General features: G+C 51.0%; 2 protein-coding genes across 2 annotated transcripts; both read left to right on the plus strand.

Annotated features, from left to right (window-relative positions):
- The first annotated feature begins 2,285 nt into the window (after positions 1–2,285).
- KRT36 (keratin 36) lies at positions 2,286–6,287 on the plus strand. Its single transcript, XM_010842550.1, has 7 exons — positions 2,286–2,783; positions 3,682–3,764; positions 4,017–4,173; positions 4,724–4,885; positions 4,986–5,111; positions 5,279–5,499; positions 5,900–6,287. The coding sequence occupies exons 1-7, from the start codon at positions 2,334–2,336 to the stop codon at positions 6,069–6,071; spliced, it is 1,371 nt and encodes a 456-aa protein (XP_010840852.1). The 5' UTR covers positions 2,286–2,333; the 3' UTR covers positions 6,072–6,287.
- An 8,115-nt stretch (positions 6,288–14,402) lies between these two features.
- Positions 14,403–18,712, plus strand: KRT35 (keratin 35). Its single transcript, XM_010842551.1, has 7 exons — positions 14,403–14,895; positions 15,699–15,781; positions 15,977–16,133; positions 16,419–16,580; positions 16,869–16,994; positions 17,412–17,632; positions 18,211–18,712. Exons 1-7 carry the CDS (start codon positions 14,425–14,427, stop codon positions 18,356–18,358), a joined length of 1,368 nt encoding a protein of 455 aa, XP_010840853.1. The 5' UTR covers positions 14,403–14,424; the 3' UTR covers positions 18,359–18,712.
- Positions 18,713–22,543: the final 3,831 nt, after the last annotated feature.

The following is a 22,543-nucleotide window of genomic DNA, read 5'->3' on the forward strand; positions in this document are numbered from 1 at the left end:
CATCCCGGGCCCTGCAGGGAAGGTGGGCAGCCCGAAGGCACCATTGCTGGGCAGTCGAGCTCTGGAGGCCTGCTGCCCCTGCTGTCTCTCCCAGGAGGGGCTGCACAACAAGTGTACCCCTGGGAGCCCATCAGGTGGCTCTTGGGCATCCCATCTGGGTATCCACTGGACCAGGCAAAAATGTGCACCACAGCCAACCCTCCTGAGTAATTTCATAGAGAAGCTTATAAAGTGTTTTAAGAGGCTGGTAAATTACAAGTTCAGATGCAAATAAATGCTTCTATAAACGCCAGCCTTGCCATGTGTGTCTGTGTGGACAAAAAGTGAGCAGGTTGCTCAAGCCTTGGGAAAACCCATGTTGAGGGTGGAAGACTGAGTTTACCTTTGTTCCTTAATCCTCAGGTCTCCTCTTGGGTTGCTTAACTCTCTGTAGTGTCTCATCTAATCCTCTTATTCCTTCTCTGTCCAAAGGGTCTGCCTGGACCATTTCTGTACCCTGTTTAGGCACCAGTAAGGCTTAAAACTCAACATTCAGAAAACTAAGATCATGGCATCTGGTCCCATCACTGCATGGCAAATAGATGGGAAAACAATGGAACCAGTAAGAGACTTTATTTTGGGGGGCTCCAAAATCACTGCAGATGGTGACTGCAGCCATGAAATTAAGAGACGCTTGTTCCTTGGAAGAAAAGCTATGACCAACCTAGATAGCATATTAAAAAGCAGAGACATTACTTTGCCAACAAAGGCCCGTCTATTCAAAGCTATGGTTTTTCCAGTAGTCAGGTATGGATGTGAGAGTTGGACCATAAAGAAAGCTAAGTGCCAAAGAATTGATGCTTTTGAACTGTGGTGTTGGAGAAGACTCTCGAAAGTCCCTTGGACTGCAAGGAGATCCAACCAGTCAATCCTAAAGGAAATCAGTCCTGAATATTCCTTGGAAGGACTGATGCTGAAGCTGAAACTCCAATACTTTGGCCACCTGATGCAGAGAAGTAACTCATTGGAAAAGACCCTGATGCTGGGAAAGATTGAAGGTGGGAGGAGAAGGAGATGACAGAAGATGTGATGGTTGGATGGCATTACTGACTCGATGGACATGAGTTTGAGCCAGATCCAGAAGTTGGTAAAGGACAGGGAAGCCTGGCATGCTGCAGCCCATAGGATTGCAAGAGCTGGACATGACTGAGTGGCTGAACTGAACTGAGGGCAGGGGTGGCGGTGGGGCTGGGGCAAGGGGACTGCCCAGGGTCCTGATTATTCTACCCTCTTAGGTTCAGGGAACTAGGGGCCACAAAAGAAACTGCCCTTCAAAGCAGCTCCACCTGAGGGTCTCAGCCACAAGCCTTTGCCAGCCACAGCCACAAACCATCGTCAAAGACTGTCCTCTTAGCCCAACCAACATTTCTACAGCACCTGAGGTGTTTCAAACCACGTTTACTTCTGCCCTGGTTTCGACCCTCCTTGGATCTGCATGAAGCAGGCCTGTGAGGGCACTGAGGATGTCCAGGATGGAGTGATGTGCTCAGCATCACAGGACAGATCAACAGCAGAGCCGGAGTTTGAACCCAGGTCTTCCGTCTCCAAATTCTGGGTGCCTGAACTTGACCTTGGTTGTGTTGGAGAAGCAATGGGACAAGAGTGTGGGATTTGGGGTCCCAGAGCCCTGGTTTCAGATCCTTTGTACTCACTACCTGTTCATCTCAAGCAAGCTTTCTCTTTCTTTCCTTTTTTCTTCCTTCCTTTCTTTCAACCATTCTGAGCCTCAGTTTCCACACTGGTAAAACGGAGATGATACTGGCCATCTCCCAGGACTGTTGTGAGGTGTCCATGAAATGACTATAAGCCTGGCACATGATAGATGTTCTGTGAATTTTACTTCCCTTTGCTCCCTTCTTAGCATCCCTGAGGTGAGCAGATATGAGGGGTAGAGGTAGTGGTCAGAGGTGACAAGTGAGCAGCCTGGGCACCTGGAAGAAGGCTCACAGAGAGGGCAGATACCAAACGTCATCCGTGAGGCCACTCCCAATTTATGGGATATGGTGCAAGGACTTTGAAGAGGCAATAAAATTCATATTCTACCAGGAAATGACAACAGCTGAGAGTCCTGACTTAGCAAATGAAATTCTACATTCTTTTTAATTTTTACAAGGTAAGGGATTTTGGATGGGTAGCAAAAATCACATTCTAATGAGATTCTCCTGGAATAGGAATGGGCTTTCCCAAGTGTAAGATGGCAACACCCCACAGACAGTGTATATAAACGCCTCAGAGAGGCCATGAGAGCCAGAACCTGAGCTTCTTGCTAAGCTGCAACCTTCTCTGCTAGCATCATGGCCTCCCAGTTCTGCTCCCCGATCTTCTCCTCTGGGTCCATCAGGGGCCACTGTGGTGCAACCAGCGGCATCTCTCGGGTGTCCTGTGTCCGCTCCGTGGGCTCCTGCAGGGGGCCCAGCCTTGCTGGGTCAGCCTCCTCTGTCAGGCTGGGCCTCTCCAGCCTTGGGAGCTGCTTGCCTGGTTCCTTCCTGTCTTCTGGGTTCCATTCCTCTGGCTTTGCCGGGGCCGGGGGCTGGTTCTGCGAGGGCTCCTTCAATGGCAACGAGAAGGAGACCATGCAGTTTCTGAACGATCGCCTGGCTAGCTACCTGGAGAAGGTGCGGCAGCTGGAGCGGGAGAACGCGGAGCTGGAGAGCCGCATCCGCGAGTGGTACGAGTCTCAGGCCCCGTACATCTGCCCCGACTACCAGTGCTACTTCAAGACCATTGAGGAGCTCCAGCAGAAGGTACCTGGGGCCTGGCCCCACCCCAGCCCAGCCACTCAGACCCTGGGAGCGGTCTGTCTCATCCCACTGCAGATGAGGCTGTAGCTCTCAGAGGATTCTCTCTCCTATTAGGGCCAGCTTTTCTCTCTAGGGGTTTGGTTTCTTGGGGGACCCAGATCTCTCTCTGCTTGTAAACTCCCCTCCTTTCCAGACAGTCTCAGCTATAGGAAGAGCAATCACACACACCATGTCCTTACTGGACACAAGCTCTGCGCCTAATGCCTTCCCTTCCTTTTGTTTGTGTATTTCTCATCTTGGAGACATGGACATTATTGGTTCCATCTAACAGATGTGGAAGTTGAATTTTAGGGAGGTTCGGGCACTTTCTCAAGATACCATAGTCTGTAGGTGTTGGATGTGGAATCTGAATCCAGGTTGGCCTGGTTCTCTCTGCTCACCTTGGTGTGACCCACTGTGCCTTTGGGGCTGCAGGTGTCAGGGCTGATGGCCACTGTGATGCCCCTCCTGGGACTGTTGTTGCTGGTCATTCGTTAAGTCATGTCCAACTCTTTGCAACCCCATGGACTATAGCACACCAGGATTCCCTGGCCTTCACTATCTCCTGGAGTTTGCTCAAACTCATGTCCATTGAATTGGTGATGCCATCCAACCATATCCAACCATCTCATCCTCTGTCGTCCCCTTCTCCTCCTGTTCTCAATCTTTCCCAGCATCAGGGTCTTTTCTAATGACTTTCCAGGACTGACACTCCCTCTATATCTAGGCTCGGAGCTCAGGGCTGGAGATGCCAAAGGTACTTAGAAGTATGGCCTCTGAAAGCTGGGCTGTCCCCTCCGACCTGTCCCCCCCCCCCACTGCTGGGCCTTCCCCAGCTCACAGGATGGCCCTGGTTCCCCAGATCCTGCTGACCAAGGCTGACAATGCCAGGCTGGTCCTGCAAATTGACAACGCCAAGCTGGCTGCCGATGACTTCCGGACCAAGTGAGTGGCCTGATCTGGGAAGGCAGTTCTGTGCTGCTCCCTGGCCTCTGTCCTCTGCCTCTGGGAGCTGGTAGAGTGAGAGTGAGGCCAGATGCAGCTGTAAGTGGGAAGTGTGGCACAGTTCTAGATCCTTTCTGGGTCAAGGGAGAGAACCACAGCGATGCTGACCCCAAGCAGCTGGACAACAAGGTGGCGGGCCCTGCCTGTGAGTGGCTGCCTTGCCGCAGACTCAGCAGGGCTCTGTGTGTGCAGGTACGAGACGGAGCTGGGCATGCGGCAGCTGGTGGAGGCCGACACCAATGGCCTGCGCCGGATCCTGGACGAGCTGACCCTGTGCAAGGCTGACCTGGAGATGCAGGTGGAGTCTCTGAAGGAGGAGCTGATGTGTCTCAAGAAGAACCATGAGGAGGTGAGGCTGGTCTCACATAGCCTCCTAATTATTCCCACCCAGCAGGGAGCCACTGCTGACCCTTGGGTGTAACAGTGGTGACGACCACTTCCACAGTAACCCCAGGTGACATTTCCTGATGGCCCACCGTGTGCCAAGAACTCTACAAAGCACTTTGTATTTCATTCTTGTTTCATGTCATCTTCACAATAATTCCGGGAGGTAAATACTATTACAAGCTCCATTTTATAGATGAGGAAACTGAGGCACAGAAAGGTTAAGTCACTTGTCTAAGGTCATATGGATCCCACACTCCTGGGCATGATACTAAATCTCCATTTGGAGGGTAGTGCCTGATAATGATTCTACTTACCTGGTATTTGCATCATCTTCCAAATTCTCCAAGGAGGCAGGTCAGGGTGCATGAGGAGGCTGAAGCCCAGAGAAGTTAAGCATCCTGTTTAATGTCACACAGCTGACAACCGAAGGAGGAGGCTTTTTACCCAGGTCAGTCAAACTCGTATCCAACATCCTTGTGACAGCCTTATGCCATCTTGCCTGCTCTCTGCAGGAAGTCAATACACTCCGATGCCAGCTTGGGGACCGGCTGAATGTGGAGGTGGATGCTGCTCCCCCGGTGGACCTCAACAAGATCCTGGATGAGATGAGATGCCAGTATGAGACCCTAGTGGAGAATAACCGCAGAGATGTGGAGGCCTGGTTCAACACCCAGGTAGGCCAGGCCAGCCCTGGACAAGCTTGTGGGGTGGGGTCACCCTTGACAGTGGCTTCACTTGCTCTGACCCTGCTGTGGGTCCTCTCACGCTTTTCAGACCGAGGAGTTGAACCAGCAGGTGGTGTCCAGTTCAGAGCAGCTGCAGTGCTGCCAGACAGAGATCATCGAGCTGAGACGCAACGTCAATGCCCTGGAGATCGAGCTGCAGGCTCAGCACAGCATGGTGAGTGGCCCCTGCCTGAGGGGCTGGCCCTGCTCTTGGCAGGTGCCCCAATCCACCAGCCTCGGTTATCACAGGTGGTGATCACTAGTGGTATGGAGATACCCAGGGCTGTGGGTCTCTAGGGGCAATTCCCTCCTATTGGCAGTGCTTCTTCTTTCCCTTTACAGCGGAATTCCCTAGAATCCACCCTGGCAGAGACTGAGGCCCGCTACAGCTCCCAGCTGGCCCAGATGCAGGGCCTGATTGGCAATGTGGAGGCTCAGCTGGCTGAGATTCGCTGCGACCTGGAGCGGCAGAACCAGGAGTACCAGGTGCTGCTGGATGTCAAGGCCCGGCTGGAGTCAGAGATCGCCACCTACCGCCGCCTGCTCGAGGGAGAAGACTGCAAGTGAGTGGCCGTGGGTCCCGGGGGGTCCAGACTTGGGGAAAAGGCTCACCTGGACCCAATGCTGAGTACCGCGGTGAGAGCATCAGTCCTGAAGTGGTTATTGTGCAGATGAAGGGGGTGCTTGATCACAGCCTCTGGAGAGACATTCCTTCTGGCCCTGGGCTTTAAGCATTTGCAGGGGGACAAGCTGGCCCCACTCACCGTACTTCTCCATCCATTAGTTCTGGCTGGGAGTTTCTGATCTTTGTCTATGCAGCCCTCAAGGGATTTCAGAGAGGCACCATCTGCGCCATTTGTCGTGGTCTCCCACCCAACTCACCTGACCCTCATGTATGTTTGACATGCCAGTCAGTTCAACGGCCAATGCCAAACAGGCCTTGACATGATCTCATTTCCTCAGGCTGCCTGCCCATCCTTGTGCCACGGAATGCAAGCCTGCTGTTAGAGTTCCTTACGTCTCAACCGGTCCCTGTGCCCCGGCCCCCCAGCTCAGCACCCAGATCCGCACCATCACAGAGGAGATCAGAGATGGGAAGATCATTTCTTCCAGGGAGCACGTGCAGCCGCTGTAACTGGGCAGGCCCTGGCCCACAGGATGGAGAACACCCCTGTGGGTCCCGGCTCTAAATGACCCCCACTTCTCCTTCCCTAGAGGGACTCCCCGCTCAGCAGATTTTTCTACCAAAAAACTTCTTAGATTGTGTTTCTGGCTTTGACTGCTTTTACGCTGTGTAAAACTAAGCTTCCCTGGAAATTTACCCAATAAAGTGTGTTCTCTTGGCATAGAAATCTCGCCTCTGTCTATTCTCTGTGGTTAGTTAGTGGGGTGTTTGATCGAAGCTTGTTGCAAAAGTGTGGATTTTGGTTTTGGGTCTGTTTCTTCTGGCTCTGAGTGGTAAGAAGTGACAGGGTGATCCAAAATATTTCATAACAGGGATACCTGGGACCTTGGTCCCCGAGAACAGACACTGACCCAGTCCGGATGGCTGCTGGCCATAACCTACAGGGTTGGGCCTGCCCATGGGGACCACCTGAGGGGACCCCAGAAGAGGCCAAGGCACCCAGCTGTCCTCACGAGCCCTGCCCGGTCTGGTGGTTTTCTCTTCCCTTCAGCTTATCCTCCCTTGTCCAGCTCCTGCTGTCACCCTGCTGGCTACCCCCAGGCCTGACACTGGGGATAGTTTGGGGGGTGCCACCCAGAGAGGCAAACTTCAAGCAGACAGCCTGGGTCAGCCAGTGACAGAGGGGAGTCGGGTGAGCTGGGAGATGCAGGTGAGAGGGCTGGGAGAATCCAAGTCCCTAACACTGGAAACAGGGCTGAAGTAAAGTGGGGAAGAGTGGGTGGTAAGACACAGAGCAGGGCAGAGGACAGCCAGACTTCACTTGGAGCAGAGGTCAAAGAGCCCTGGATTCCGTTGGCTGAACCGTGCTCGTATGGGCATCAGGTCTAACAGTGCCAGACTCTGGATGGCCCTCTGATCAGAAAAGTACAACCTGGAGCAGTCTGAGAGCCCCATGCCTCCTTTGTCCCTGTGACTCCTTCTTCCTTTGAGAACATAAGCCCAGAGAAGGCAGTGACTTGCCCCAGGTCACACAGCAGTGAGTGGCAGGGACCAGGCCATTGCTTAGCTATTCTGAGTCTAATCAGGTGCTCCTCCCAGCCCACCGGTTGTCCGTCTCTGTCTCCTCCCTTCCTCACCCCCCACCTGACCTCCTTCCCTCTCTTCTCTGCCTCTGGGCTCTTGCTTGAGCCCAAGATCCACGGGAAAAAACTGGTCCTGCTCTCTGTCACCAGGTGTGCATAGCCTCTTAGTCGTGTCCGACTCTTTGTGACCGCATGGACTGTAGCCAAACAATCTCCCCTGTCCACGGGGATTCTCCACGCAAGAATACTGGAGTGGGTTGCCATGCCCTCCTCCAGGGGATCTTCCCCACCCAGATCAAACCCAGGTCTCCCTTGCAGGCAGATTCTTCACCATCTGAGCCACCAGGGAAGCCCATGTCGCCAGGCATTAGTTGCTAAACATCCATCTTTGACCTGCTGGACAAGCCACAGGTGCTTCAAATATCTCCTGGACTTTGGGTGAAGATGTTCTCAGGAGAACTGGAGCAGCTGGCACGGAGCCTGGTTGTGAGCCCTAGCCATGTCACGTGACCTCTCTGGTCCCGCATCTTTGTAAAGGAGCTGTGGGAGACTGCAATGTGTGCACAGCGCCTGGGAAGTGGTAGCTCCAAGTGCTGGTGTTAAATGAAGAGAGTTTCCCAGGCTGAGAGTGGGGGCTGGGAAACCCTACGGTGTGGGCTCAGGCTCTTTGCTTGATTACACGGTGGGACGTCGATGGGGCCAACACTGCCGGCCAGCAGCACCCTCAGAGCTGGACAGTGAACCCAATGGGCTCGGCTTCAGACCCCAACTCTGCCCAGGGCTCAGGTGATGAGAGGTGGGTAGCCGGGCATGCTCAGAGAGTGCACCACACCCTTGTGTGCTGCTTCATAGAAATAGCCAGGAGACGGGAGTGGGCTGAACCTCCATTCCTGCCACGGCTCCAGCTGCCTGGCTCCTGCATGGAAGCAGTAGACAGACTGTGCAGGCTTGTGACCTGATGAATAATCGTGCTGTCAACTCCTCGAACCACACAGTGTGTGCCCTGTTTATGCAAACTCCGCAGTTTGTATTTTCACAGCCTCATCACATGCATTCAGATGGCCTGCACGTCAGGGGTGCTTTACTTATGTAGCTTTGTCTAACATTTTATCAAATTGTTCAGAGCATCTGTGTTGGTTAAGGAACCCCTGCTCTCAACCTCACATGCACACCCATTACTGAGTCCGGTGTACCTCTCCAGCCGTTCACACTAAAGTTCCATGCTGTTTGGAGTGGGTATTCACACAGCAAGTGGCAGACTCAGGATCCCTTCTCAAGTGTTTTCCATCAATGGAGAGATGACAGAAAGTCTTACATTTGACCAAATTTCTCAAGAGTGAATATAAAACTTCATTTCAAGGCATCTGATCTTGTTTGCACTTTCTAGCTATGACATCTGGCTGGCTTTCTCATTCACATGTACTCAGATCAATTAATCTATCGACAGATAAGTACTGAGCACCCTGTTCATGGAAGATGCTACTACAGGAGTTTATGTCAGGTAAGCTGGCGTGGGAGAAGCAGCTGGATCAAACAGTGGTTAATGGGCACTGTTTGCTAGTTACTAATGTTCTCGCTGTGAAGATACCACCCATGCACTGCCACACAGCTTCAGAGATGGCAGGTGTGGCTGAGGGGCTGGTTTTCAGGTTCTTAGGAGCAGGGAGATCATTAAGAGCTGGGGAGTCCAGGGAAGGCTTTAGAAGAGATTCAGAATTGATAAGGAACCTTGAAGGATGGGCAGCAGTAGCAGGAAGGAGGGAAAAGGGCATTTGAGGACATGGCCAAGTGTCTTCGTGGTATGTGCTGGGGACAGCACGGACTCCAGCTGAGCAGGGTGCAAAAGTCCTGTAGAGAAAGTTATTAGGGTACTTGCTAAAGAATCATTAGCTCTTGCTAATGAGGTTCTAAGTAATTATTTTGTTGTATTAAAAAGAATGCTAAGAAAAATGGAAATAGATCAGAAAAATTTCATAGCTTTAAAAATATTGCTGCTCAAAAGATACATGCACCCCAATGTTCATTGCCACACTATTTCCACAGCCAGGACATGGAAGCAGCCTAAATGTACATTGACGGAGGAATGAATAAAGAAGATGTGGTACATATATACAATGGAATACTACTCAGCCATAAAAAGGAATGACGTTGGGCCATTTGCAAAGGTGTAGATGGACCTAGAGACAGTCATACAGGATAAAGTAAGTCAGAAAAAGAAATACAAATATTGTATATTCATGCATATATGCGAAATATAGAAAAACAGTACAGATGAACTTATCTGCAAAGCAGAAATAAAGTCATGGATGTAGAGGACAAGCATATGGATGTCAAAGAGGGAAGGGGAGATAGGATGGATTGGGAGATTGGGATTGGCATACATACACCACTATGTGAATAATAGATTAATGAGAACTGATGGAGAAGGAAATAGCAACCCACTCCAGTGCTCTTGCCTGGAGAGTCCCTTGGACAGAGGAGCCTGGTGGGCTACAGTCCATGGGGTCACAGAGTTGGACACGACTGAGCTACTGACACATACACAGTGAGAACTGATTGCATAGCACAGTGAACTCTACTCCATGGTGACCTAAAATGGCAACCCACTCCAGTATTCTTGCCTGGAGAATCCAATAGACAGAGGAGCCTGGCAGGCTGCAGTCCATGGGGTCGCAAAAGTTGCATACGACTAAGGGTCTAAACCACCAAATGGGAAAGAAATCCAAGGAAAAGGGGATATATGTGTATGTGCGGCTGATTCACTTTGCTGTATGGCAGAAATTCACCCAACCTAGTAAAGCAATTATACTCCAATCAAATCAAAACAAAACAAAAATGTTGCAGCCCAAGGCATCACATAACAAGATGGAAGAGAAGGGGTTGCTGGGTGAACAGTGTAAAAACACTTTTCCTTACACAAATATTACTGATATGTTTTATAAAATTATCTAAAAACACCGATCAAGAATTCTTAGCCACACCTTTGGCACCGGGTTGGCTTATGGGCCTGCCTCCTTCTGGCTTTTGGCCGAGAGAACACTTTGCTCTTTGCTGAAGGGCTGGTCACTCTGGGCAGGTGCAGCACCTCCACAGGAATGCTTGATCTCTAGCCATCCTGAGCCTCAGTTTCCCCATCTGTCAGAGTAGGGATAGTAAGGGTGACTCTGGAAGTATCTTTCACTCCCTGTTCTCTACTCACTTTTTCTCTTCTTTCTTCTTCTTTCTCTCCCTTTCTGTGTTCCTTATCTGTCAAAAAAAAAAAAATTCTTTCTTTGCTTCCTTATTTAGCACAATTCACCAAACAGAAAGCACCCATCCATTCATTTGCTATGAAACATCTGGAAGCCCAGTGCTTGACACTGTGGAGGTTTCATGAGAAGTGCGAGGTCAGCCTTGGCCTCCAAGTGCTTATAGTCTCCCTAGGCAGAAAGGGTTGGGACATGAAACAACTAGAAGATATCAATGAAAGTGGAAACAGTGACAGATTTTATTTTCTTGGGCTCCAAAATCACTTCAGACAGTGACTGAAGCCATAAAATTAAAAGACGCTTGCTCCGTGGAAGAAAAGCAACGACAAACCTAGACAGTGTATTAAAAAGCAGAGACATCACTTTGCTGACAAAGGTCTGTATAGTTAAAGCTATGGTTTTCCAGTAGTCATGTACCCGTGTGAGAGTCAGACCATAAAGAAGGCTGAGAGCTGAAAGTGGTTCTGGAGAGGACTCTTGAGAATCTCTTGGACAGCAAGGAGATCAAACCAGTCAATCCTAAAGGATATTAACCCTGGATATTCATTGGAAGGACTGATTCTGATTCTGAAACTGAAGCTCCAATACTTTGGCCCCCTGATGCGAAGAGCTGACTCATTGGGAAAGACCCTGATGCTGAGAAAGAGTGAGGGCAAGAGGAAAAGGGGGCAACAGAGGGTGAGATGGCTGGATGTCCTAAGTGACTCAATGGACATGAGTTTGAGCAAGCTCTGGGAGACAGTGAAGGATAGGGAAGGCTGGCGTGCTGTAGTCCATGGGGTCACAAAGAGTTGGACATGACTTAGCGACTGAACAGCAACAAGTGAATGGAAGGCTAGTGGGTCAACCACTGGCCACTGCCTTGGGTGATCAGAGCCGGGAGGCACTGTGGGGCTGGGGTAAGGGGTGGGCTCTAGGGGGAAGGTCAGGCTGGGGCTGGGTCCCCAGTGGCAATGGGGTGGGCCTCCATCTGGAGCCAGAAGGCTTGGGCTTCAGTCTCCCTGGGAAGAAGACTGTATTAATGTTGGCAGGCAACCCCTGCCCTGGAAGTCAGTGTCTTCCTGTGTTTCAGGGTGTGTGGGGGGCTTAAAGGAAAGATGCCCCTGGAATGCCTGTACGAATGCTCACCAGCTGTGGGACCTCAGGTTGGCTCCTGGAACATTCCAAGCCTCAGTTTACTCCACTGCTAAAGGGGGATATTGATGATGCCATCTCATGAGGCTGTTGAGAGGTTGAGCAAAGAGAGTTTGGTGAACAATGGCTGGTCCCTTTAGCCTCATTAATAACAGGGCTGGCTGGGCAAAGGAACCCTTTCCAGGCAGCACAGTTGTGGGGCCCTGCCTGGGAAGCCATGTGGCCCTTAAGCTGTGTAAACAGCCTGAGGCTTCCCAGGCCTTGGCGGCTGTAGCTTCTCTGGGTCCTGTGGCTCCAGGGTAGCCCTCGCTGAGCCAGATCACGTCCTCAGGAGGTTGGGGCTTAGGAGGGCTTGGGTGGGGCCTTATACCCCCATGGGTGGGAAAGGCAAACACCCAAGGAGGTGCAGCCAGGCTTCCAGCTCAGCTGTATCCTTTGCACTGGAGCATGGATTTCCAAGCAGGAGAGGCTGAGGCAGCCAATGGGATCCTGGGATTGTGCCGGGCGGGTGCTGGTCACACCAGGCCCCTGGGTATGGGAAGGGCACAGTGACTCATGGGAGCTCTACACCTGAGGGCCCCAAACACACACACCTGGCCCATGGGATGGTGGCCTGTGTCCTCAGAACCTGTCCATACTCCCCCATGACATGAGCTTAGCATCACTGGTCTGAGGACAAGACTGCACCCACGTGGGGACTGGCAGTCATAGCAGCTGCTGTCACAGAACCTACTATGCGCAGGGACTGTTCTAGTTCTTTAAACTCATGTAGTCCTGACAGCAGCCCTAGGAAGTGGGTATATTATCCTCCTCCCATTTCACAGGGAAGGAAACAGAGAGGTGGAGAGAAGTGAAGGCACGCGACTGGGGACGTGGTGGGGCCGGGATCTGAACTCACAGGATTTACACATAACCTCAATGCTGTGCTGCTTCTCCTGGGACAACAGAGGCTGCTGACCATCCAGTGAAGGCCACTCCTTTCTGTCCTTTCCATTCTGCATGAGCCCGACCATGTCCAATAGCTGGTTCTAGAGCAGAGGTGCAGGCAGGCAGTGTAGTGGAGAGGGCTCAGCTGGACTCAGATTGGCAGCTTGGCTTTGTAGCTGGAGGCCTTCGGGTGAGCTCTAATTAACTCTGGGTCTTGGTTTTCACAGCTTTGAGATGAAGATGATACACCAGGGCTCACAAGGCAATGTGAGGACTAATGCAGCACTTGGCTGATGGTAGCTCTCCTTAATTGAAGTGACGCAGCAGCAGCAGCAGCAGCAGAAGAGTGAGTCGGCTTTTCACGTGGCTCAGTGGTAAAGAATCCACCTGGCAATACAAGAGATGCTGGTTTGATCCCTGGGTTGGGAAGATCCCCTGGAGAGGGTAACGGCAATCCACTCTAGTGTTCTTGCTTGGGAAATCCCCATGGACAGAGGAGCCTGGTGGACTATAGTAGGTGGGGTTGCAAAAAGAGTTGAACACGACTGAGTGACTAAACAATAATAAGAAGAGTGAGCAGGAACCAAGATGGCAGGGCCACCCAGAAGGCAAGTCCTACAGAGCTCTTCCTGATACTCCCAAACTGACTCAGTTCCTGGTCCCTCTTATGGGTCTCCCTTGCTTGCAGATCGGATCTGCTGAAAAGTAGCCCACTCTTGTCAAGCTGTCAGCATCAGTCCAGACAACTATGAAATGAAATGAAGTGCAAGTCGCTCAGTCGTGTCCGACCCTTTGCGACCCCATGGACTATACAGCTTATGGAATTCTCTAGGCCAGAATACTGGAGTGAGTAGCCTTTCCCTTCCCCAGGGGATCGTCCCAACCCAGGGATTGAGCCCAGGTCTCCTGAACTGCAGGCAGATTCTTTACCAGCTGAGCCACCAGGTAAGCCCAAGAATACTGGAGTGGGTAGCCTACCCCTTCTCCAGGGGATCTTCTCAACCCAGGAATTGAACTGGGGTCTCCTGCATCACAGGCAGATTCTTTACCAACTGAGCTATCAGGGAAACAGACAACTATAGCAGAGATAAAGTCAAGCTCTATGCGCTTCTGAGGGGGCTGTGAACAGGACCGCTCCCCTGTCCCCAGGCAACCAGAAGAGAAGCTTTCTCCATTATTTACCCAGGGCCTGGAGAGGCATACCTTCCTACACATGGGAGGGGTCACCATGGTCAGGTGCTCAGTTAGCCAACCTTTAGTGGTTTGGGCTAGCGCTGAGGCTACACAACTGGAGGAGATTTCCTGACAAGAAAGGGAGCAGGGATGTGTTTCTCAAGGCTCTGCTGTATCTGGGGTGACCAAGTGTCCCATTTTCCCCAGGATAAGGGGTTCCTGGGACATGGGACTTTATCACAGAAACCAGAACAATCCTGGAGAAACTGGGAGAGTTGGTCACCAGAGTCATATTTCTCAGCCCATTCTAGAGCCTTCTGTGTCTCCCTAGGCACCAGGTCCCCATCTTTCTACAACCATCAGGCTTGCTCGTCCATCTCCCAGGAGCCAGCCTGAGACCTCCTGTATGCCCTAGGGCTCATCAAAGGAGACGCTGCTGGAGAAAGTTGAGAGAGCGGCTGGACTCCCACACCTCTGGACGCTGATGACAGGCTTCTTTGAAGAACAGATGAAGACTTGGTCCTCCGGGGGACATGGGGAGCTGGAGATGAGTCTTGACATAGCCCCCGGTCCAACAGGGCTGGTTTTTTTTATGAGGCCGGGAAATGTTCATGGGAAGCTAAACATGAGGTTAATGAGGGGTTCTGATGGAAAGTGGTATTAACTTTAACAAGGAGAAAACACTTTGTAAAGAACAACGCCCATTGGGGTGGAGATATAAACCCGGGCATAAGAAGCTGCTTCTCTGTGTCAGGGGGTTTCCGGGCTCGAAGCTCCATCACGTGTGCTGTCCAAGTCATGGCTTCCAAATGCCTCAAGGCCAGCTTCTCGTCGGGGTCTCTCAAGGTCCCGGGAGGGGCTGGTGGGGGCTCGGCTCGCGTGTCCACAATATTCTCCAGCAGCTCTTGCAAGCTCCCCAGCTTCTCCCGGGGGCCTCGGAGTTTCTCTGCCTGTTCCGTCGGGGTGGGCAAGAGCAGCTGCAGGGCCGCCAGCTGCCTGCCTGCTCTCTGCCTCCCCTCTGGAGGCTTTGCTACCAGCTACGGCATGGCCGGGGGCTGGTTTGGTGAGGGCATTCTTACAGGCAATGAGAAGGAGACCATGCAGTTCCTAAACGACCGGCTGGCCAGCTACCTGGAGAAGGTGCGGCAGCTGGAGCGGGAGAACGCGGAGCTGGAGAGCCGCATCCACGAGTGGTGTGAGCAACAGGTGCCCTACCTGTGCCCCGACTACCAGTCTTACTTCCAGACCATCGAGGAGCTCCAGAAGAAGGTGAGGGGGTCTGAGACAGAGCCTGGGGCCACCAGCACCAGCCTGGTACCTCTGTTCCCATGGGACACTTCAGAGGTCACAAAGCTTGGTCACAGCTGTGGCCTCCTTTGCTCCTTCCAAGGAGGTATCATTTGGCCATTTTACAGATGAGAACACTGAGGCTCAGGCTGGTTAACTGACTGATCCAGGGGGTGGTTAGTGGAGTCTGAGTCTGAGTACAAACTCTATGAACTAACTGATTGTGAGAACTTTAATGTAATACCACAAGCTCTGGGTTTGAATTTATTTTTTTCTTTCTTTTCTAAGGTAAGGGGATTGGGCTTGAAGTGTTTGGTGCAGACCAGGTTTCCTATAACTAACTCTGGGAGAGCCTTTCATAAGTTTCCTTCTTGCCCAGCCCGCATCCCCAGAAAGTCCTAGCCAACTCCTGGAAGGGAGCATTTGTGTCCAGGGAATCATAGAGTATGTTCTTGCTAATGACCTACTGAGAGACCCCTCCAGTCCTGGGAGACAGGAAGACAGGAAGAAGCCGCCGTGTCAGGTCTTCCCTGCAGCGTGTCCCTGTCTCTAACCCAGGTTACAGGTCTGAGATGCCCTGTGTTGCTAGGGACCTTAGGGTTTCCCACTGTGATCCCTACAGCACGCCCATAAGTTTCATGGAGCCTCAGCTGCCAAGAGCCCAGGGATGGGTGACCCTCTCCCTCCAAAGACAGCCCATGCCAGCTGAGCAGGGCAGCAGAATGGGGAGCTCCTGCCAGCAGAATGCCTTTTCTTTCCCTGAAGTCACTTCTTTATTTCCCCAGACCCTGTGCACCAAGTCTGAGAACGCCAGGCTGGTGGTGCAGATTGACAATGCCAAGCTGGCTGCAGATGACTTCAGGACCAAGTGAGCTGTCCCATTTGCCCTTTGGTTGGGGTTGGTACAGCTGGACATGGGTGGCGTCCAGACTCAGGTTTTGGGTTGCCCTGAATCACTGAGACATAAGGCAGGACACACAGCACCAGGCCAGTCTGGGGTGGGATCCGACATAGATAATAGAAGGAAAAAACAGCTTCAGGCATCCTGTTATGTACCTACCAGGTACGAGACCGAGGTATCCATGCGGCAGCTGGTGGAGTCAGACATGAATGGCCTACGTAGGATCCTGGATGATCTGACCCTGTGCAAGTCCGACCTGGAGGCCCAGGTGGAGTCCCTGAAGGAGGAGCTGCTCTGCCTCAAGAAGAATCATGAGGAGGTGAGCATGGGGGCAGGTGAGCATGGGGAGCCAGGGTAGGCATGGGGAACAGGTGAAGCTGGGGGAGAAGGTGAAGCTGGGGGAGAAGGTGATGCTGGGGGACAGGTAAGCATGGAGAACAGAAGAGCATGGGGGGCAGGTGAGCATGAGGAGCAGGTGAAACTGGGAGAGAAGGTGAGGTTCGGGGGTAGGTGAGCACGGGGAGCAAGTGAACATGGGGAGCAGGTAGGCATGGGGGAGGCATCCACCTGGGAAAGTTAGTGCTGACCCTGGTCTGTGCTACAGGAAGTGAACTCCCTGCGCTGCCAGCTGGGTGATCGACTCAACGTCGAGGTGGACGCTGCCCCACCCGTTGACCTGAACCGTGTTCTGAATGAGATGAGGTGCCAGTATGAGACCCTGGTGGAAAATAACCGCCGGGAGGCTGAGGACTGGTTTAACACCCAGGTGGGTACCTGGAAACTGTCAGTGCAATAGAGACCCATGGTAGGTCACAGAAGTGACCTTGAGGCTCTGAATCAAAAACCTGAGTTTGAGTCCCAGCCCTGTTTCAACTTCACTGTGCACCTTGGGCATATTGCTGTCCTGAAGGTGACAGTGATCTCAAGGGTGAGATGAATGGGGTGGACGGGGTGATCTGGACAGTCCTTGGCTCATGATTCTAAGTGGCTTCTGTCGACTTCTGAAGCCGAGTCCCCGGTATTTCTGACTGGGTCCCGTGTGTGTGTGTTTCAGACTGAGGAACTGAACCAGCAGGTGGTGTCCAGCTCGGAGCAGCTGCAGTCCTACCAGGCGGAGATCATTGAGCTGAGACGCACGGTCAATGCCCTGGAGATTGAGCTGCAGGCCCAGCACAGCATGGTGAGCCCGAGGCTGGCTTGGGGCAGTGGCTGGACCAAGCCTAGCAGTGCAGGGGCCTGCCCACCCCAGCCGCCATGCTCTGACCACGTGGGCAGGTTCCAGAGGGTCGAGTTATTGAGTGTCAGGGATTTTCTGTGCAGAGAAGAGGAAGGAGGGCCCAACTCCCGTTCACCAAGGTCCCAGGGGGTAAAAGACAGGTAACTAGTAGCACTCGGCCTGTCCTGGCAGCATCTCCTGTATTTGTGAGAACAGATTCATTCTGAGTAATTATCAGTGACTCAGAGATATTAACAGGGGAGCTCCTCTCTAGATCAGGAAGCTAAAGGGCTAACTGACTCATCTCAAATGAGATATCTGATTGTGGCTCATCCAGGCTTGAAGTGATTCTTCCTTCCTACACAATCCTTGCCCTCACAGAGAGATGCTTTGGAATCCACCCTGGCAGAGACAGAGGCCCGCTACAGCTCCCAGCTGGCCCAGATGCAGGGCCTGATCGGCAACGTGGAGTCGCAGCTGGCAGAGATCCGCTGTGACCTGGAGCGGCAGAACCAGGAGTACCAGGTGCTGCTGGACGTGCGGGCCCGGCTGGAGTGTGAGATCAACACGTACCGGGGGCTGCTGGACAGCGAGGACTGCAAGTGAGTACCCTGCATGCTCTCTGGTCTATGAAGCCCTGGAGAGACAGCGTGGTGGCCTGGGAAGAGCCTGGTATTTGAATTCAGTGGCCCTGGGTTTTGGTTTAGGTCTTATTATATAGTCATCCTTTGACCCTGGCAATTTCCTTTACTCTCTGGGCCTCTTCCTCACTGGTAAAATGAGGGGGCAGGATTAGAAGACTATTTTTCTTCTTCATTCATTAATTTGAAAAAAATTATTAAATTAATTCTTGAATGTAATTTATTATTATGTATTTCATTTTTGTTAAATCAATATTTAGAGTTTTCATCATTATGACATCATTGTATTTTTCATAGCTGAACTACATGATGCATTCTAATTGCTTCTTTCTTTGACAAGTGTGATTGAATGCAAGTTCAAGGCAAAACATCAGAGTCAGGAGCAAAGAAAGGTTAATTGCAGGGCCATCAAGGAGAACAGGTGGCTCATGTGCAAAATCCCTGAGCCCCAGGACTTGAGGGATTTTTAAGGGGCTCCCAGTGATTGAAAAACAGCAGTTGGAAAATCATAGTGATATGACTTTCTTTTTTCCTCCTAGGCTCCCTTGTAACCCGTGTGCCCCGGACCACTCGCCCTCTAAGTCTTGCCTCCCCTGTCTTCCTGCGGCCTCCTGTGGGCCTGGCACAGCCCGCACCACCTGTAGCCCCCGCCCCATCTGTGTGCCCTGCCCGGGAAGCCGGTTCTGAGTGTGACTAGTCCAGAAAGCCAAGGCCATTGTATCCAGGGCTTGGACTTGGCCTCAGTTCAACTGTAACCCTAAAGCCCAATCCCCTGTAACTTTGTGCCTAGCCTAGGCCCAGACAATTGCATACTTTATCTTTCTCAAAGCCTGCCACTAGGGTCGGAAGCCTTAGTGGCAATAAGACCTCGAAGGCCTCAGCTCCTCATCATTTTGATGGGGGCCAGCGCCTCTGTTCTCAGGCTGCCTCCTGGGTCAGGTTTTCCTACTGGGTGCTGTTTCAGTGGTATCTGAAATGCAGCAAAGGGCTTCTATTGTACAACAATAAAGCACGTTTGCTCTGGTTCTCTATGCCTAACCAGCTCTGGTCTGATATTGTTGGCTTGGGTCTCTGTTGGTTTGGGTGAAGAGGGGTGGCTCTTAGGCAGATGAGTGGGGGAGGTTGGCCATGTATGACCCTGGGGATGACAGGGTCCCTATGTCCCTCTTTGGGGTGTTAGCAGTCTACAATGGGATGTTTAGCTCAGTTTTCCTGTTTAAGATTCTTCTCCAAGGGCTTCTCTGGTAGCTCAGTCAGAAAAGAGTCTGCCTGTAGTTCAGGAGACCTGAGTTTGATCCCTGGGTCAGGAAGATCCCCCAGAAAAGGAAATGGCAAAACACTCCAGTATTCTTGCCTGGAAAATCCCATGGATAGAGGAGCCTGGTGGGCTGCAGTCCATGGGATCCCAAAGAGTCGGGCAGGACTGAGCGACTAACATTGTCTTTCCAAGGTTCTACTGTGGTGACATGTGTTACAAGCCCCTCCTACCCCCTTAGTATACATGGTCGACTTGGGGTTCCAGGGGAAGATGGTTAACACTGAGATCAGTATAATGTAAAGCATTTTAGGCCACTTCATTGGCCTCATGCCTGTGGCCATAAGAGCAGCAGTATGGAATCTCACACCAGAGTCCCATGCTTTTAGAAATGCGTTATCTTCAGTCCCTCACACAACCCTTCCAGTTCAGCATCTCTCTTAAAACCCCACAGCCTAGGGACTTCCCTGGTGGTCCAGTGGCTAAGACTCTGTGCTTCCAATGCAGGGAGTCTGGGTTCGATCCCTGGTCAGGGATCTAGATCCCACATCCTGCATGCTGCAACAAAGATCAGAGATCCTGAGTGCCACAACTAATATCTGGTATAGCCAAATAAATCAATAAACAAAAAACCAAACCAAACCCCACAGCTCATCCAAATCAGGAGATGGGGGAATGAGCCTGCCATTGTGCTTCCTCCCACAGTTCAGAGAGTCTTCTTCCTAAGAGACTCATCATGCTCTGGAGTTCTCTTGACCTCTGATGAGGTACATGATGCCTTTGGGTCCCAAGGAATTTCCACATGGAAGTGGGAGCTCTCAGTCTCTTGGACCAAAGACTCATTTGTGCCCAGAATGTCCTTCTTCAACAGACCAGGCAAATTGCAAGCTCCGCCAATCCCAGTTGGAAATGGAGAAGGAGGAAGGCTAAACTCCTTGAGACATAAAGGAAGAAAAGTTGTTCCCAGATAGCCACATACTCTTCAAAAGATGTGAAGAGCACCACTAAGGAACTTCAGTGATGTCAAGAGACATCACTTGTGACAGTGCCAGAGGTGGAGAACAGTTTGATGAAAGATGCTGACTGAGGTGATCCTGAGACTCCCCCAGCCCTTAAGAGTACCCAGTAGAGTTCACCTTGTGCTGTGTGTACCTGCTAAGTCGCTTTAGTTGTGTCCGACTCTGCGACCCGATGGACTCTAGCCCGCCAGGCTCCTCTGTCCATGGGATTCTCCAGGCAAGAATACAGGAGTGGGTTGCCATGTCCTCCTCCAGGGGATCTTCCCAACCCAGGGATCGAACCCACATCTCTTATGTCTTCTGCATTGGCAGGTGGGTTCTTTAGCGCCACTTGGGAAGCTCCAAACATGGTACCAGCAAGGACATTGCTGAAGTGAGCATTTTTGACACCTATGCACTTCCCAAGCTAGATGTGGAATTTCATTACATTGTGAGTTGTGCCATTCACACCAGGGTAGTCAGGCATCATTTCTTGTGAAACCTGGAAGGACCAAGCACCTCCACTCCCATTTAGACCTGTGGAGCTAAGCTAATCCCTAAAAGACTGAAGAAATACTGTTCTCTGAAAAAACAATAAAATGGAAATTATACTTTAAAAAATTAGAGATATTTATGTTCCAATCACTCAGTGGTTCTCAAAATCACCTGGAGGATTGTTAAACATGGATGACTGGGTCCCCTTCTCAGAATTTCTGATTCAGCTGGTCTGGGATGAACTCGAGAAACTGCATCATTAACCTGTGACCTGTTGATTGCTGTGGTCTGAGACTAAACCTGCAATATCTTCAGGGTATAACTATATCTTATATTTTGAGAATGAGGACTTTTAAAAGGATTTTTTTTGATGTGGACCATTTTTAAAGTCTCTATTGAATTTATTACAATATTGCTTCTGTTTTATGTTAGCATTTTTTACAAACTATATTTACAGTTTTTGGTTTTTTGGCTGCAAAGCATGTGGGATCTTAGCTCTCTGACCAGGGATTGAACCAGGATTGATCATGGATGTGTCTCCACATTGGAAGGTGAACTATTAACCAGTGGGCCACCACGGAAACCCTGGGGGTGAGGATCAGATGGACAATTTAATGCCAAACACCCACACAGTACCCAGTACTTGCACACATTCCATAAGCACTGGTGATGATTTTGAAGCCTGGTCTGATGTGTCTCATTCCATGTAGCTGGTATTTATATCACCCTTCCTTCTGTCTTCTTGACCTAGAATTTATGGTTGTTGCAAAAAATTAAACTGAGGGATGATTTAATCTAACCCTTTCAATTTTCTGGAGGGAACTGAAGCCCAGAGAGGTAGAGTGACTTTCCCAAGTCACACAGGGAGATAGGTCTCTATCTTGACTTTTCTTAAGCAATATATTTCAGGGAATAGCGCTGAGTGGCATTTTCCCTTCCCTGCCCCTTCACCAACTCTTCTAGAAATACATGAAAAATAAGACAAATACTTTTACTTCAATATTATATTGAGAAGGTGCATGAATAAAAAGTGACTACATAACACACACATATTAAACACAGTGTGTGAGCCCACAAGTTTTGCACTCGGGCCTAAAAACCACTGGTCTCTCCTTAGGTTGCTTTCTTGGGAAGTGCTCAAGGACTTCTAGAATCAGAGACACCTGCTTCTGTTCTCCTGGCTCCACTCATCCCAGTGCTGCAGTGTCATTTCCTGAGAAAGCTGATTCACTCTGCCTCTGGTCTCTGAGGTCCCAAAGTAAACCACCCCACTGCCTGTCCAGCTTTTGCAGAAAGTGAGAGCAGAACCTGTTTCAGCCTCTTCAACAAACAGTAATCGAACTCTGTATGTGGAGCAGTGAGAAACAAAGGGGAGGATCCAGAGAAGGTCTAAATTGAGCTTCTGCTCACAGAGGTACTCATGACATTGACCTCCTTTTCCAAGAGTACGGTTCTCACCTCTTTCTTCCCCAGTAGTGTCCAGCTGAAATGATGTCCCTGTGCTGAGTTTGTTCTCTCCTCTAATTTTTTTCTTCCCTTGGGAGGAAGATGATGCTCATGAATGAGACTCAGAGGCTGTTTTTCCTTCCTCCCTGGATTTATACCATTGCCAGGATCCATGCAGTTTCTGTCACCCACACATTTCCTCCTTAAGGGGCCAGGCTTCCTCTTCTCACAAAGGATGCTCTCATTAAAAGCCTCTGCCCCAGAACTGTGGCCTGTCTCTGGGCTGGAGAAGGCAGGGGCGTAGGGGACAAGGTCATTGGCAGCCCAGGGTCAGGCCTGGCAGCCCTGGACTGGAAATGAGGGCCGGGGCCTGGAGTTGGTCCTTTGAAGATATATCCTGGAGCTCTCTCCCCTGATCAATGATAGAAGACCAGAGTCCCGCGTTAGCCAAATGACAAGCTTGGCCTCTTTTATGAGGAAAGGAACCCCTTATTGGAAACCAAATTACAAATTAATTAGTGGCTTCCTCTGGGATTGAGTCAAAACATCAACACCCCTCCACAATGATTTGGTAGCAAAAGGCCCCTCACTCCATGAGTATAAAAAGGCTCGAGCAGAATGCAGTTGGCAGACCACATTACAATTCAGGTAGCTGCAGCCTTTCTGACAAGCCATCTG

This window comes from Bison bison, unplaced genomic scaffold (genome assembly GCF_000754665.1).
Source record: "Bison bison bison isolate TAMUID 2011002044 unplaced genomic scaffold, Bison_UMD1.0 scf7180017864180, whole genome shotgun sequence".
NCBI lineage: Eukaryota > Metazoa > Chordata > Mammalia > Artiodactyla > Bovidae > Bison > Bison bison.